Below are 17,495 nucleotides of genomic sequence, written 5' to 3'. Positions count from 1 at the left end.
TGCTCCGCACCGCCTGCGCGCGAGGGCGGGGGCGGGACCTTGGCGCGCCTGCGCAGCTGCTCCGCCCCGGCTTCCGGGCGGCTCCGGCGCGATGGGGCTAAAAGCCAGTGTGGCTGGGTAGCGGCGGCGTGTGGGCGTGCGGGCCGGGCGGTCTGGCTCGAGGGCTCGGGTCTCGGGGCCTTTGGGAGCCGCCGGAGGGCGCGGAGAGAGCTTAGGGGCCCCGTCCGCCACCACTCCCTGGCATGTCGGCCGAGGCTTCGGGCCCGGCGGCAGCCGAGGCCCCGTCCCTGGAAGCCCCTAAGCCCTCGGGTCTCGAGACTGGCTCCGCCGCTTACGGTCTCAAGCCCCTGACCCCGAACAGCAAGTACGTGAAGCTGAACGTGGGCGGCTCGCTGCACTACACCACGCTTCGCACCCTCACGGGACAGGACACCATGCTCAAGGCCATGTTCAGCGGCCGCGCGGAGGTGCTCACGGACGCGGGAGGTATGCCGCGCCGCCCTTACCTGTGTGGTCCCTTATTCTCCAGATTCCCGTCTGCCTTCCCTCGCCCAGTCTCCCCATACCCCCTCTCCTCTGTCTACCGTCCATTCAACTCATTTCACTGCCCTCCTGCCCCACGCCCCGTCTCATCTCCCGTTTCTCATTCATAACCCCGCTCCGCTCCGCCGTTCACCCCCAGCAATAACTAGCGTCTATGGAACATCACACGCCCCCCTCCAGTAGGCGTTGTGGTAAGTAATTAAACATGTCGCTTCAGAATTTTTGTTACCAGTCCCCTCCAATTCTCCCACCCTTTATTCCTCAGTTCAGACGACTTGGGAACCAGCCCTGATGTCAGCAACATCCTTCCAGGCAACCTTCACGTACCTTCCAACTACCCAGCCTTAGGTTTGCCTCTCTGCCTCAGCACTGCTAACCGCCAGCCTGGAGCAGTTGTCTGGCTCTATGTTCCTCTAACACAGTTCCCTGTACGCTCACTCCAGGGATCCACCTGCTGTAAACCACAGCAGATTGTAGGAAAAGGCTGTTTTGGGGTTTGCCATGAACACCAGAAAGGAGGGTGGACAGTTCTCTTTGGCAGGTGAACCTTACCTTCGTGGAGTGTTGCCTTCAGGGATGGGACCCACATGCCCAGGCAGAACTGTAAAATTTGTATGAAGGTGGAGGAAGGTATTCAGAGGGGGTATAACAAGTACTGTAAGAGCAAGAAAATTAAAGTTCTTTGGGAGGTGGAGTTCAGTCTTCAAATATCTGAAGTTTCAGAAGTAATTTATTTATTCAGCAAGTATTTGTAAAACGCCAGAGCTGCTTTGGTAAATGAATCAGACAGGGTTAGTCTTACGGACTTTTTTGTGGGGGCAGAAGGAAAGTAATAACCAAATACACATACAAAAAATACATGTAATTGCAGGTAATAATAAGTTCTACGAATTATATAAAGGTTAAAATGGTAGTGAACCTGACGGTGGTGTAGATATTTTAATTAAATAGGATGGTCAGGATTAACACTAAAGGTTCAAGTTTGTTGATAAGGTAATCTATAATCTTTTTCTCGTGGTGGGAACTTTTTTCAATGTAGAAGAGAGTTAGAAGGGATTAAATTCTCTACAAATGTTTAAAAAGGGTCTATGGGAGAACTCGAGATGTTTCAAAGGGATTTTCTTGGACATGGCAGAGGTTTGAGACAGATCGGTATTCAGACTTGTAGCTTTGGAATCTGTTTTTCATAAGAATTTAGTAGCTCCAAGGCCCCCTGCAAAGCCATCCTTCCTCCTGCCTCTCTCGATTCCACCAGGTTGGGTGCTGATTGACCGGAGCGGCCGCCACTTTGGTACAATCCTCAACTACCTGCGGGATGGGTCCGTGCCACTACCTGAGAGTACCAGAGAACTGGGGGAGCTACTAGGCGAAGCACGCTACTACCTGGTACAGGGCCTGATTGAGGACTGCCAGCTAGCATTGCAGGTGAGAGGTGCTGAGTCCCACCTTATGCCCATGTCTCTGCAGAGCTGCCCAAGCAGTTAGATACTGGGACATTAAAAAATAGGGAGGCAGCATATGGGGTAGTGGCTGGAGAGGCTGCGTATGGCCTGGCTGTGACTAGCCATGAACACAGAAAATTGGGGGGTGCTTTCCTGTGTGTCCCTACTGCCTCAAGAAGGACCTCCCTCACCACCTCATGCTGGGACAGTTGCAGTAGTTAAATGACTACTCTCTCCTTGCTCTTCCTCCTGGGCTAATCTGGCATTCACACTACCACCCAAGTGATGATCCTTAAACACAATCGCAATCTATTCTCCCCCTTGCTCAGAAATCTTAAATAACTCCCTAGGAAAAAAACAATCTAAATTTAAATTAGAATATAATGACCTCGCTGTTTTGGTCTTATCCTAGGAGGCAGCATTCCACCCCCAGCCAGGCTTTGTGTTTTTAACTTTTTTTTTAGCAATGAAATCTTAGAAGCAGAGCTGCTCCCAATAAAACAGGTTGAGGGTTCCACAGCCCCAACTGCTGGGCTTCTCTTCTGTGGATTTCTTCAGGTTCTGAGGAGAACTATGCTAGAAGGCATAGCCAGGACCTGTGGGTTAAGCATCACCTCTACCACAGCTGAATGACCTTGATTGAGTCATTTCCTACTTCTGGCATTCTTTCCTCCTGTTCCAAAAGATAGGGAAATGAGAAATAGGTACAGTGTAATGAATTTTACATAAAACCTTTTATTCTGTTTTTACAATGTTAAGAATGTCCTTTCCTTTATGATACAATATTAATAAGAGATGAGAGTTTCTTTTTTGATGCCCTTTATATATTAAGAAGTGGTAACTATGAACAACTTTCTGTTGGCTTGGTGAATACTTACTGGTTCATGAAATTCAAAAGTACAGCGTTCCTTAGGGCAGTATCCATGTTTTTCAAACTGCATGCCATAGGGGAAAAAAATGCATTTTATACTCATATATATAACTTAAGTAAGAGTTTTATAAAATGATACTTTTAGTGAAATACATGCTGGTATATTGTTTTCTTTCCTTTGAATGCTCTTTGGGGCCCACTAAACTTATTCCAGGACCCATGAATGGGTCACCACTTGCAACTGGAAAACCACGGAACCCGGTGATCTTCAAAGTGGGTTCCTGCTCTGTAGTTGTACATTTATCCAGAGGTACCTCCCACCTACTGTGTGTTGGGAGTGATTCTGCTATCTGCTTGTGTGTACATCTTGTACCCCTGTTTGATACATAGGCTGTGGGAGGTTGGGGATGTATCCAAGGTCAAAGAGCTAGCCAGTAAGCCGCAAAGCTCAGAGCCAGCCCCTGGTTATCTGACTCCCAGGTTCAGTGCTTTTCCCTCTGCTCCAGCTGCTTCCTTTCCAGGTTTCCCTGACACCGTTCCCATCCTCACCCAACTCAGAGCTGTCTTGTTCATTTGGAGGTTTTGATTTTTGCTTTTAAGATTCAGGTATTTAAAAAAAAAAAAAAAGATTCAGGTATAGAGAATTAAGTTCATCCTCAGAGTATGGTACTTAATCATCATTGGTCTCTACGAGTCTTCTCTCTTTTTATTTTTCCCCTTTTCTCCCAGCCCCTTGCCCACTTCCCTTTTACCCATAGCTACCCCTTTAATACTGATGTTTTGCTACGTATACTTGGATTATGTTTGTACCCTTGAAAAACTACAAACCTCGTTTTGTATATGTATTCGTTTTCAATTTCTATAAATGGCATTGAGCTATGGATTGTGTGTTCTGTTTCTTAATTCAACACCTTTCTAGATATATTCATGCCGCTGTTTGTACATTTAGTTCTTTGCTTCTAACCGCTGCGCAAGAATCTATGGCGTGTATTCACTGTATTTTATTTCTACGTTCCCCTGAGGCTGGAGACCTAGATTGCCTCCACCTTCCTTCCCTTGCAAACGGTGCCACCTGCCACCATGAGCATCCTTCTACACGTGCCCTTGTGGGTCTTGGGCCGGGTTTCTCAGGTTTGTAGCTGGGAGTGGAACTGCAAGGTCACAGAACACATGCAGGGGAATTGCATCGAGATCATCAGATCACTCCCCCGAATGACCGGAGCACTCGCACTCCTAGTCAGCATGCCATCAGGGATCCCGTTTCTGCAGATTCTCAGCAACACATGGCATCAGCCAGTGTTCTAATTTTGCCAAGCTGATTGGTATAGAGTGATCTCATTTTAATTTGCATGCCTCTGATTACTAATGAGATTGAGCAGCTTTTCATATGCTTGCTCGTTTTTTGGTTTTTTTTTGTGTGTGTGGTTTCCCCTCCCGTGAATTGCCTATTCATAATCTTGACCAAATTTTCTACTGAGTTTCCTATCTTTCTCTTGTTGCTTTGCAGAAGATCCTTGCCTATTTTAGTTTAGTTCCTAGGGAGAATTAAGCCCTAAGACATGTACATAATAAATTTACTTTCTCGTATGCCTCTAAGAATGGTACTATTTTCCTGTTATCCTGAGAAGAGTTGAGAGAACAGGTACTCAGATTATTTATTTCCTGGATTTTGAGATTCAGGTGAGGAATCCTAGTTGAGACAGTCTGTTTCAGATAATTTCTAGTCAGTTTTAGTTGTCGCCAATTAAAATGTCACCTGTCTGTGGCATCTTTTGTTGAATAGAAATCCTTGTGTTTTTTTTATTATAACCATTTATTATTTTTAAAGCAGTATATCTGTATCTATATCTATCTCTCTCTATATATATAAATGTAGAAATTTAGAAAACACAGATAATCAAAAAAATAAAAGCTCCAAATATCCTTTCAGGGGTGTGTGTGTGTGTGTGTATGTGTGTTTGCGTATTTGCTAAAATATATATGCTCACGCTATATGTGCTGTTTTGTAGTTTGCTTTTTTTTGTTTGTTAATAATTGCCATCTTTCCATGTCAATAAAATTTCTTCTTATCTAAAATCCAGCGTATACACAAATCTCTCCATTTGTTCCAGAAAGATCTTTTTTACCTGATTCATCTAAACCAGGACCCAGTCTATATCCTTGCATTACATCTGGTTATTATGTTCTTTAAGTCTCTTCCAACCCCGAACCATCCCTTTTTTAATCACGCTGACTTGTTAAAAGTGTCCGCAGTTGTCCTGCACAATGACCCACTTTGCAAATTTGCCTCATTGTTTCATTATGGTATCATTTGGTTTGGTACTATACCTTGTTCTGAGTTTTCTGTACACTAGACAGTAGATTTATTTATTTTTTAAGTTTATTTTTATAGTAATCTCTGGACCCAACATGGAGCTTGAACTCATGACCCTGAGATCAAGAGTCACATGCTCTTCCAACTGAGCCAGCCAGGCGCCCCAATAGTAGATTGAAAGTCTCGATGCTAAACATTTTTTTTTTTTTTAGATTTTATTTGTTTATTTGACAGAAATCACAAGTAGGCAGAGAGGCAGGCAGAGATGGAAGGGGAAGCAGGCTCCCCGCTGAGCAGAGAACCCGATGCAGGGCTCGATCCCAGGACCCTGAGATCACAACCTGAGCCGAAGGCAGAGGCTTAGCCCACTGAGCCACCCAAGTGCCCCTAAACATTTTGATAAGAATACATTTTAGGGGCGCCTGGGTGGCTCAGTGGGTTAAAGCCTCTGCCTTCGGCTCAGGTCATGATCCCAGGGTCCTGGGATCGAGCCCTGCATCGGGTTCTCTGCTCCGCAGGGAGAGACTGCTTCCTCCTCTCTCTCTGCCTACCTCTCTGCCTAGTTGTGATTTCTCTCTGTCAAATAAATAAAATATTTAAAAAATTTTTTTAAAAAAGAATACATTTTAGGTAATTTTATTTTTTTTTAAAGATTTTGTTTATATGACAGAGATCACAAGTAGGCAGAGAGGCAGGCAGAGAGAGAGGGAGTGGGAAGCAGGCTCCCTGCTGAACAGAGAGCCTGATGCGGGACTCAATCCCAGGACCCTGAGATCATGATCTGAGCTGAAGGCAGAGGCTTTAACCCACTGAGCCACCCAGGCGCCCCCTTTTAGGTAATTTTATATATTTCATTTTGTGTTGTACTGAGAGATCCATAATGTTAATATTAGTAATATTAGTAATGCTCACATTTGGCCCCTAGATTCAGGTGATGATGACTGGATCCCTCCATTATAGTCAGACTTCCTTGTTACCAGCCATAACGTAACCTGTGTGATATTGCTTAGGCACTATGTGAATGGCAGTTACCTACCAACCACACACCAAGTGAGAATTCTTAACCTGAATCAATAATTTCATTAGGGTTGTAATTATAATTCTGTCATTCCTTCAGAGTTATTACCTGGGATTATTTGTTTGTTTTTTCAAAGATTTTATTTATTCATTTGCCAGCACGCACGAGAGCAGGAACATAAGCAGGTGGAGTGGGAGAGGGAAAGCAGGCCTCCTGCCGAACAGGGAGCCCAATGTGGGGCTCAGTCCCATGATCCTGGGATCATGACCAGAGCCGAAGGCAGACGCTTAACAGCTGAGCCCCCCAGGTGCCCCACCTGGGATTATTTGTAAAGTTACAGTTTCCATTGTCAACTGGAGAAAATCTTGATTTTAATGTCAAGTTCCTTTTTTTTTTTTTCTCTTAATGGTATATCCTTGTAGGGTCTTATTGAAGGTTTTTTCCCATTCTGTCTACATCTTTTATTAGCTTTGTATATGGGTCTTTTAATCTAAGTGGAATTCACTGTTATAAATGTGAATTTTGAAGGGATTTAACAATTTTTCGTCCTCCAGAGAGTGAGCTGGTTTTTCCAACTTTCTGTGGTAGCCAGTGTCCAAGAGAGCCACCAGCAATTCTCGCTTCCTCCTCATTCAGGCTCCTGTGTGGTCACCTCCTACACTGAATAGAGCTGACCTATGTAACCAGTAGGATATTGCAGAAGTGATGGTGTGTGACTTCTAAAGCTAGGTCATAAAAGCCATTGCAGTTTTTGCCTCCGTCTCGGATCAGTCATTCTGGGGGAAGCCAGCTGCCACATATAGACACCTGGTCAGCGCAGGGGAGAGTTTACTTGTTGAGGAACGGAAGGCCCCTGTCCATAGCCAGCAGACCCCCAGCCATATGGGTGAACTATCTCAAGCGAATTCATATAACTTGTCTTCATATAACTACAACCCAGGCCAACATCTGGACTCCCAACCTGGTCCAGACCACCCAACTAACCAATCTCAAGTTCCCAGCTCACAGAAACTGTGTGTGATAATAAATGTTCATTGTTTTAAGCTGCTAAATTTGTGGTAATTTGTTACCCAGCAATGGATAACAGATTTGGTATCTGGGTGGGGTTCTGTGGTAACAAAAACCTAAAACGTAGGAGTGGCTGTAGAACTGGGAAGTGGGCACCCGTTGGCAGGACTTCAAGGAGAATGTTAATGAAAGCCTGAAGAGCTTTAGAGGGTCTGTTCATGGAAGCCGGATGACCTCAGAGGAGGCTGCAGCAGGGAGAATGTTACTAGAAACTGGTGCAAAGGGAACCCTTGTCATGTAGAGGCAGGATTTTGGTAACACTGTCTCCCACAGTAATCTAGAAAGTAGAAAATGTACCTAATGAGCTGGGTAGTATTGCTGAAGAAGTTTCCAGAAAGAATGTTGAAGGGGCCACTAGGTTTCTTGTTGCTGATAGTAAAACAGAAAAGCAGAGAATAAGAAAGAGGAAAACAATTGAACAAGGAGGCCGGAATTACTGGGTTTGAAATGTCCCAACCTTTCCAGAAAACACACGATGTTAAAATTCCCAAATGGCTTCCTAGCAAAGATCAAACACAAGGCATTCTCAATAAAACTTGGTCTGAAGATGAAGTCGAGAATGTAATTATTAAAGCCTTTGTTAAGACTTCAGAAATATCCCAGAAGATGCCTCGGAGCCCCATTGATCAGACAACAGTGGTACCCCTCAGTCGTCTCAGCACATGCCCAAAGTAGTGGGGAGCATATCTCACAGAGATTTGTGAGTGTGATATCTTTCCAATGAACTGAACCCCAAGACTTGCTTCATGAATATCTATCCATTAAGTTTTTACAAGAATTACATTGACAGAGACCCTGCCAGCTTGGACCAAAAGTGACAGAGACAGTGCAAGACAAGAGGCCTTTGGGGCCCCAAAGCTCTACAGGCAGGACACCACGTAGCTGCAAGCATGGACTGTCTTTCATGGAAAAGGAAGGCTGACTCAGGGCAGAGCCTAGAGCCGTAAAGAATCATTTCTGGCAAGAGTAGGCATTAGAGAGCTCCCAATATTTGTCCGACTGGATTACAGAATTTCTCTGAAGCAGAGACTTTCATATGCTACCTAGCTGAGAGTCCCCTACTGGTTATCCTCATGCCTGTTGCACCACTGCGCATTAGGTATATGGGAGAGAAATGTCTCTTTAGTTCACAGGTCATCAGATCAATAAGAAATGTACTTAAGGAGTTGTAACTAAGGAACTACATCCAAGGAGCCTCATCCCCGCCCCCTGGACTGACTTAGGTGACAGGATTCTGTACTTCAAGCTGATGCTCTAAAGGGATGAGACTTTGGGGTTCTTGGGAGGGGGTGAGCATGCTTTTCAATGGGAAGGATTTGAATCAAAGGGGCCAGAAGGTGGCCTGTGGAGCCAGCCTCCAGAGGCAGTCCCAATGATTGTCACTCCCTAGTACTCATTCTTTCGCGTACTTCCCTTTCACACGGAGCAGGGCTGACAAACCAGGTCCTAAAAGACAACTGAAGCCTCGACCTTACTCTCCCGGATTATTTGCTCCGGAGCAGCCAGCTGCCACGTTGGAAGGATACTCGAGCGACCCTGTGGAGAGGTCCAGATGACAGGGATCCGATGTTTCCTGCAGATAGCTGGCATGACCTTGCCAGCCACGTGACTAAGCTTTCTCAGACACACATCCTCTGGACCCAGGCATGCCTTCAGATTCCTGCAGCACTGGCTGACTTGGTTGCAACCTCAAGACAGACCCCTATGCCAGAACGACCCAGCTAAACCACTCCTGAATTCCTAACCCACAGAAACCAAGATAATAAATATTTATTGTTGCTTTATGCTGCTAAGCTTGGGGATGGCTTATTACACAGCAATAACAAATACGCATTCTGTACTTGCCCCACAGATATGTGGTGTCCCCTTTATAAATATCAGTTCTCATATATATAGTCACCCCATTTCCAAACTCTCTTGTGTTCCTTTGGTTTTGTGTTTGTTCCCGCAAACCAAAACCACAGTTTTCATTAGTATGGCTTTATAGGATATCTTAATATCAGTCCTTCCTCTTGGCTCTTTTTAAAAATCGACTTATGTAATAATAGACTTTTATTCTTCCATATTAATGGTAGAAAGGTCTTTTTTTTTTAAAGATTTTATTTATTTATTTGTCAGAGATAGAGAGCACACAAGCAGGGGAAGTGGCAGGCAGAGGGAGAAGCAGACTCCCCGCTGAGCAGGGAGCCCCGTGCGGGACTCAAACCCAGGACCCAGGATAATGACCTGAGCCAAAGGCAGAAGCTTAACCAACTGAGCCAGGTGTCCCCAATGTTAGAAAAGGTCTCATAAGGTTCTTAAAAAAAAAAATCTGGAATTTCCGTTGAGAAAAAGATCTGGTTGAGAGAGGTGAAAGGGGTTTTGGCATAAAGATTCTGAAAGACAGAAAAGATGAAAGAAGCCAATGTATCTGGTTCTGCCTCAGACCTCATCCCACCCAACCAGGTTCATTTATTGAACAGAGATTGAGCACCCACTGTATACTAGGCACGCCCTCGGTGAGAATGGATCATAAGCAAACATACAACAAAATGAGAAAATGTGAGGAACTCAATGCCGTGAAGAATGAGCTGCTAATGTGTACAGGAGGTAGAGGAGGCTGTTTGAGTCAGAGAGCTTTAGGTGATGGGCCAGCACCCTCTGAGGGGTACTGTTCTGAGTTATCTGAATGGCATGAAGGGGCCACCAAAGCACACAGCGGTGTAGACCATTCTGGGCAGTGGGAACTTCAAAGGGCTGGGTGGGCGCAAGGAACAGGTGGTGGGTGGGGCTGAAGCCCAGCAAGCAAGGAAGAGTGGTAGAGGCGAGAGCAGAGAGGTTGGATCCTGCAGAGCTCTGTGGAACACGAAGGGAGTCTGGATTTTTCCCAGAAGGCAACAAGCTGCTTTGAATGGCTTTTTAAGTGGGGGAGCCTGTGACCTTTTGTCGTGCTGTTAACCACCTTCCGCTTCTTCTCCAGCAAAAAAGGGAGAACCTGTCCCCGCTGTGCCTCATCCCCACGGTGACATCTCCCCGGGAGGAGCAGCAGCTCCTGGCCAGCACCTCCAAGGTGAGGCCCCTGAGCCCTGTAGGGTGGAGGCTGGGGGCCTCTCCCTGCAGCCTGACCCCCACCCTTCTTTCTCCCCCCACAGCCCGTGGTGAAGCTCCTGCACAACCGCAGTAACAACAAGTACTCCTACACCAGGTGACCGCCATGGGGCTGGGGGGGTGCCCTGGGCTGGGGGTAGGGGGGTGCTGGGCTTAGGCACCGCCCCGATGGGGGCCGTCCTGGGGTGTGGAGGCTGTGACCCATACAGAGGGGCAGAATGCCCGCTGGAATGTGACCCATACAGAGGGGCAGAATGCCCGCCGGAATGCAGATTCCAGCTCTGGGTACTTGGGCAAGTCATTGTCACCTTGGAGGCTCCGTGTGCTCACCCGCAAACCGGGTTCTGGCGAGGGTTGCGAGAGTGGCTACCATTGCCGGGGGCTTTTCCACAACGGACGGTGCTTTCCACGTGTTAACTCCCATAATCCTCGCAGCTGTGTGAGGGCATACTATCTCCATGGAGCAGATGGGGAACTGGGGCGCCAAGAGGTGAAGGAACTTGCCTGCTGTCACTCAGTTACAAGGAGTGGCGCCACAAAGGCATCAGGTGAAGCTGCCAGGGCCCCGGAGCCCGCCGGCATGGGTAGCCCCTCCTGGGTGCTGCTGCTCCTCAGAGGCCCGCTGAACCCACTGGCGGGCGGAGGAAGCGCCCCGCTGGGCACAGAGACCTGAGTGCAGGCGAGGCGTGCCCCGAAGCTGCAGGAGCAGAGGGAAGGAGGCCAGTGTGCTATAACTCCTGGCCCCCTGGTCCTTAGCACTTCAGACGACAACCTCCTTAAGAACATTGAGCTGTTTGACAAACTGGCCCTGCGCTTCCACGGGCGGCTGCTTTTCCTCAAGGATGTCCTAGGGGACGAGATCTGCTGCTGGTCCTTCTACGGGCAGGGCCGCAAAATCGCCGAGGTGTGCTGCACCTCCATTGTCTATGCCACGGAGAAGAAGCAGACCAAGGTTAGAAGGGGCTCAGGGCCTGGTCAGGGAGGGCTGTGGTGGTGGGCGGCACCTGGACCCCGGCCAGAGGGCAGTGCGGCCAACCACGGGGTGGAAAGTCCCGGGAGTCAGGAGCTGCTGTTCCAAGTTCCGGGGTTTTGTAAACCTGGGGCAAGTCACCTTCCTCCTGCGGGTCTCTGTCTCTCTGCCATGAAACGAGGGTGTTGGATTAGAGTGGGATTCTTTACCTAGCCCAGTTGAGTCTCAAGGCCGTCCTGAAGCAGTATGCAGGTTTGGGAGTGTGTATACATTTTCCCTTCTAGAAGGGACCATAGCTATTAGACTCTCAGAAGGGTCCGTGACCCACAATAAGTTCTTAGAACCTCAGGACCTTAGAAAACACAGGTCTCTTAGGACACACTGAGTTTGTAAGTCCTGAGTCATGAACGTGGCAGTCAGCACATAGTTCCTGAGAATGTCCTCTGCACTGAGCACGGCACCAGGCTTGGAATCCAGGTGAATGAAAGGCCTAGGGAAGTAGCAGCCCTCCGTCGTGTCCCCTGCTCCCTTCTGACTTGATACGAGGAAAGTGCCTCAGATATGCAGGTCTCTGAGCACCCAGTGCTACTTCTTACCTCCCACCTCGCATACGCTAGTCCCTTTTCGGGGACTTTTTCCTCACCCCCAGCTGCCTAATGAACTCCTGCTCAATCTTTAAGACACAAGCCAAGCACAGCTTTCTTTGGGACAGCTTTGCTCATGAGCTTTCAACCTCTCACAGCCCCGAAGCTGGTCATAACTTCCTTCTTTCTTTGCAGCAGGCAGGAGGAGAGTGTCCCATCAGCAGCATGGGGTTAGCTCCTGGAGGTCAGGGCTCTAGGTTTTCTTCCTATCTCTCTAGCCCCAGACAGTGGAAGCGAGGAAGCATTTATCAAATGCATGCATGCATGAGTGAATGACCCAGCTTCCAAGAAGTTTCCACTGTAAGTGGAAAGGCAGGAAGATAAACCAGTAGTGAGCAAGCAGCTTGGTAACTCTGTCTGTGTTAGCTCATCCTTCCAGGCCACACAACACCCCCTCTGTCCCTAACACCTCCTCGCTTCACCCCTTTCTAGTCTCTCTCCACTCTGCCTGCCTCCTGCCAATCTTCAAATACTGGACTAAGTGCACTCCTGCCCCAGGCTCTTGGCCTTGCTGTTACCTGTTCCCCAGATGGCCCTTTCTCTCCTTACCTACCTGGCTCCTTCCCCCCTCCTCTGACTGTTGGTTGAATGTCAGTCACCCTTTCGATGAGGCCTTCTCTGAACGCCCTCTCTAAAGTTGTAACATGTGTGGCTATGACCCTCCCCACCCTCTCTTTTTGCTGTATTTTTTCCTATAACATGTATCACCATCTGAGGGTTTATATTTGATGACACGTATGTCTGGGTCCTCCCCCTAGAATGTAAACTTCCTGCAGACAGGAACTTCTGTTTAGTTCACTGCTATAGTCCCAGTGCCTAGAACAACACCTGGGACGGGGCCGTCACTCAGTAAGTATTTGTCAAATGCAAGAACATACCAAGAGACTTCGCAGCAAAGGGGAGAAAACAAGTAGGTAGCTCTGCCTGACTTCAGAGCTGGACCTTGAAGGACAAGTATGACTTTGCTGAGTAAAGAATTTGCCAAGAGGATAGAGAGTCCAGGCTAAAGAGCCTGGGACTACAGAGGCTGGGGGTGCGCTCGGGGGCCGGGGACCGCCTGTGTAACTGCATCCAGGGGTAGGAACTGGGGATTGCTTGCCTTTTGCAGGTGGAATTCCCAGAGGCCCGGATCTTTGAGGAAACCTTGAACATCCTGATCTACGAGACTCCCCGGGGCCCAGACCCAGCCCTCCTGGAGGCCACGGGGGGTGCAGCTGGAGGTGGTGGGGCAGGCCGAGGGGAGGATGAGGACAACCGGGAGCACCGTGTCCGCCGGATCCATGTCCGGCGCCATATCACCCATGACGAGCGTCCTCATGGCCAACAGATTGTCTTCAAGGACTGACCTTTGATCTTTCTCTCTGTTTTCCTCCTGCCACTGGAACGCAGTTCCTCTCTTTTTCCCTCCCCTTCCCAGGCCTTTGCCCCGGCTCTGCTGGCCAAGTCGTGGGTCCTCCTTCTGTCCCTTTGTTGCATGGTACAGTTCACTGCAGCCCTTTTCCATTCATTCCCACCTCACGGCTCACAGCACGGTACATTCCAGACCCTCCATCAGTCAGAACGTTTCAGAAGGCCTGCATTTGTTCCCTCATCCCATCCTTGTCCTGCTGTTTTCCCTCAGCAGCTGGTTTAGAATGATTTAGAATTCCCTTTTTCTCTTTCTCTGTCTCTCTCTCTTTTTTAGCACACTGTACACGACAGTGTCCAGCCGGCCCTCACCGACACCCACCATGTTCTGAGCCACCTCCCCACCATCGTGCAGGGTAGTTTCTCTCCCTCCTCCTTCCCCAACCGGTCCCCCCACCCCTTTAACTTTGTACTAGGCTGGCCTGGGCTTGCACCAGCTCAGCCATCTTCTCAATCTATTTCATATTATTTATTTTAATTTTCTATTAAATTATTGGAATAAAACTGAGTTGAGGGACTGGTGCTGACTCCAGGGGAGAGGACCAAGGAGATGGCTTGTGTTGACGAGGTACTTGGCTAGCCGGATGGGAAGAGTACAGGAGCCCCTGCCCCAAGCCTTTCACTGGGCTGGGTAGCTGGAAGAAGGTAGTCAAGAGCTAGGAGAGGCCGTCAAATCTGTATTTCAGTGCAGGCTGGCCAGTTCCCGCCCTCAGCCCTCCCCCCACCCCCTGCAGCCTAGAGGCGGTCCTGGCTACCACTCAAGCCATCCGTGAGCGTGAGCGAGCACAGCACCTCTCCAGCCCAGGTGTCTGAAGGGAGCCCCTTCTTTCAAGGGTCTGGTGCGAAGACAAAGTCAAGGGCCTGGCGCTCGGCCCCGGCCACGTTGGGGTGCCAGAGGTCAACGATGAAGACCACTCGAGGCCCATCTTCTGGGGAGCCTGAGGCATATGGGGATGGAGACAAGAGAAGGACTGACATTAACTACTTATTTGCTGAGCACTTGCCACATACGCATAACAGCCAACACTCTGTAATTAAGTGCCAGACTCTATTCTGACCCCCGTGCGTGTGTGTTAACTCCTAGTCCTCAAAACAAACTGCAAGTCAGCACCATGATTACTCCCATTTTATACGGAGTCACTGGGGCACAAAGAGGTTAAATAACTTGCCCAAGGTCACATAGCCAGTAAGTGACAGAGGTAGGACAGGGACCTGGGTGGTCCAGGCCCAGGGTCTTGTTGGCCACTTTGCTGTGCACCTCCAAGACCTCATCTAATCCCTGCAGTCACCTGATAAAGAAGGTGGCTTCCGCACTTCACAGGTGTTGGGGGAAGTTATGTGACTTGTTCAAGGTCATGCAGCAGGGAAACAGTAGTGGTGGGACCGGGAGCCAGTTGGGCTTGATCCCGCAGCCTCTATTCTATGCCCCTCCACTCAGTCTCTCATTCCTCCTAGCAGAATGGGAGCCCATTACCATTATGAGCCACTGTGTGCAGGAAGGAGTCGTCCACCAGTAGACAGTGTCCCTCAGCCCAGCACTGGGGCTCGCCCCCGACCACCAGCTCACAGCCAGGAGGAATCTTCAGGCCTATGGGAAGAGACCCAGGCATCCAATTCCCCTGCCTCCATCAAAGGGGCCCACCATTCAGTCAAAAAGCAGTTTGAAGCTCTTAAAACGCTCCATGTGGTGTCCCTCCTTGCCCTCTGGAAGGGGGCCCGATGTAATTACAATATAGTACCAGATGAAAGAAGTGCCGGGGATAGGGGAAGGGCAGTGCAAAGCACAATCTACTTGTTCCAGAGAAAAGGGAAGGCTTCCTGGAGGAAGGAGCATCTCTTCTTGGGCTTCTGCCAGTTTAGCTCAAGAATCTACTTACTGTGTGCTCCGCCCTCATTCGTATAAAACTGATGGATCCGTTTTTGCCCAAGGACCACGACAGAGTAAAGTGCTGTGAGAAGACTCAGCAGCCAGCTCAAACGATGGGGACCAGGAGGACCTCCCAGAGGAGGTGTGGGCCTTGAAAGTGGGAGTCTTGAAGGCTGAGTAGGAGTATTCCAGGAGGTGATAGGTGATAAGGCGGAAAGACATTTTAGACTGAGGATCCCACGAGTGTGGCACCTGCCAGGATCAGCCAGAAGGCTCTCCTGATCTGATGTACAGTGGGAGGGGAGAGGAGGAAGGGAATGAGGGGGAAACGAAGAAAGAATCTGGACTTGATTCTGAGACCAGTGTGGGACACGTCAACTGCTGGCACAGGAAATGATTTTAGGCAACACAAGGTTTTAAATAACCCTGCATTAAATAACAAAATTGTTTCCTTTTCCATTTGCTCTGTCTTTAAAACATGAAGAAAGGAATCTCAGTTTGGTGCTACCATAACTTTAACAGCCCACCAACTCCACTCCTTTCTAAAGGAAGACAGCATGGGCTTCGGTCTCAGACTAAAGTATTTATTTAGCTAGAATTTTTAAAGCTTTTTTTTAAGCTTAAATTTGTTTTTAGGAGTACTTTCTATTTAGTGCAAGTAATACTGATTTGCATTGTTCTGTAAAGATTCCTTTTAAGTAAATAAGTGAAACAAAATGTCGGGGGAATCGGTATCAAGAAAGAAGAGTCCAGGTGGTAAATGCCCACGGCAAAGCTTATGAAGATGGTTGGAAGGTAGGTGATCGAAGCTTAGGAAATGCTGCTATGGGCAACAGGGAGTCAGGGAAGATTTCTGAGAAGGGAGGCATGATCAGAAACAGTGGAGAAAGCTCCGGGGGGCAGGAGGAATCGAGGAGGCAAGGAGGTTGTAGGCAGCATCTACTTACCCAGATGGCATCTGACCCTTGCGTTGGTGGGCCCACAGCGACCCTCAAGCCGCGCCCCAGGCAGGAGGACAGAAAAGCCAGCGTTGCCGAAGGTGTTGGCACTCATAAAGGTCCGCAGCCCCCGCAGTGCGCGATAGGCCCCCGGGCACCGGCGGCAGTTGCTGGGTTGGCACCGGCCTGCTTGGTACAGCAGGAGCTGGTAGCACCCAGGGGCCAGGGGCGGGGACCAGCCCCGAGGCAGAGGAGAAGTCCCTGAGAAGTCCCAGCTCACAGCCCCAAAGTCCCGCAAAATGGCAGGGAAACTGCTCTCCAGGAGCTCCACGTCATGCCGCTGGGCATCCCGGGGCACGAAGGGGGCTGAGGGCAGGTCTGGCAAAAAAAGCAGGCCTGGGCGCTGAATGCCCAGGACCCCTGGCCCTCCCCCAGGGCCTGGGCCACCTTGAGCTGCCCGCCTCACCCTACCCATGCCGGCCCAGGAGTAGCGCCTGGCGTAGGCCCGCAGGCGACGGCACACTAGGCCTTCTGCCCTAGGCCCTTCTCCAGGCTCCCCAGAGCTCGCTGGGCTCAGCCTGCCGGCCTCAGAGCATCCCCTAGGCCCTCTGCTGACACTGGCAGCCCGACTCCCAGCTCCCAGAGCCTGCATGTCTTGGGAGCCCAGGCGGTAACAGTACCAGAGGAAAAGGGAAGTGAGGGCTCCAAGGAGCAGGGTGAGGGCTGAGGAGGCCAAGGGCAATGGCCACGCAGGCATGATGGGCAGGGAAGCCCTGGCCAGCAGGCCAGGGGCATCTTCCAGACCCCAATTCCCCTGTCCTCCCAGTTCTCCACCAGTCCCCTCTGTGGCTGCTCCCGGGTTACCCCCTGGGCTGTTTCCCCTCCACATTTCCCACTCCTCGTTTCTCTCTCCTGAGGTTTTCTCTTCACCTTGTATCTCCCTCTTTCTCACCTCCTTCAAGTACCTCCCAACCCTCCTTTCTCTTTTCTTTCCTTCTCTCTCCCCTTCTACCTCTTTCTCCTTCAACTCTCTCCTCTTCCTTCCCCCCACCCCTCTCCTTTCTCCTTCGGGCAGTTTCTCTCCCTCAGCCTCTCCTTTCTCCACCCTCTCTGTCCCTTCTTCTTCTCGCCTCCCTCTCCTCCCGCCCCTCTTTTAGCTCTCCCTCCCTCCCTTCTAGCTTCCCCGGACAGCAGTTCCTACCCCCACCTGGACCCGTAGCCCCGGGAGCCCGCAACCAGTTGTCCTCCGCAGCGGCTTCTCTCTCTCCTTCCAACCCCTCGTCCCCTTCTGCCCTCGCTTCTCACTCGACCCGACCCGCGGGTCTC

General features: G+C 49.6%; 2 protein-coding genes across 2 annotated transcripts; one reads left to right on the top strand and one right to left on the bottom strand.

Moving 5' to 3' along the window:
- The first annotated feature begins 58 nt into the window (after positions 1-58).
- On the top strand, positions 59-13,788 carry KCTD13 (potassium channel tetramerization domain containing 13). Its single transcript, XM_045994328.1, has 6 exons — positions 59-486; positions 1,799-1,968; positions 10,216-10,305; positions 10,388-10,440; positions 11,100-11,295; positions 13,066-13,788. The coding sequence occupies exons 1-6, from the start codon at positions 243-245 to the stop codon at positions 13,300-13,302; spliced, it is 990 nt and encodes a 329-aa protein (XP_045850284.1). The 5' UTR covers positions 59-242; the 3' UTR covers positions 13,303-13,788.
- Positions 13,789-14,028: 240 nt separating this feature from the next.
- On the bottom strand, positions 14,029-17,201 carry ASPHD1 (aspartate beta-hydroxylase domain containing 1). The gene is made up of 3 exons (XM_045994327.1): positions 16,179-17,201; positions 14,839-14,952; positions 14,029-14,302 (listed from the first exon to the last, which is right to left on the bottom strand). The coding sequence occupies exons 1-3, from the start codon at positions 17,056-17,058 to the stop codon at positions 14,193-14,195; spliced, it is 1,104 nt and encodes a 367-aa protein (XP_045850283.1). The 5' UTR covers positions 17,059-17,201; the 3' UTR covers positions 14,029-14,192.
- Positions 17,202-17,495: the final 294 nt, after the last annotated feature.

This window comes from Meles meles, chromosome 21, assembly GCF_922984935.1.
Source record: "Meles meles chromosome 21, mMelMel3.1 paternal haplotype, whole genome shotgun sequence".
Lineage (NCBI taxonomy): Eukaryota > Metazoa > Chordata > Mammalia > Carnivora > Mustelidae > Meles > Meles meles.
This window is presented reverse-complemented; position numbering and strand designations above follow the sequence as displayed.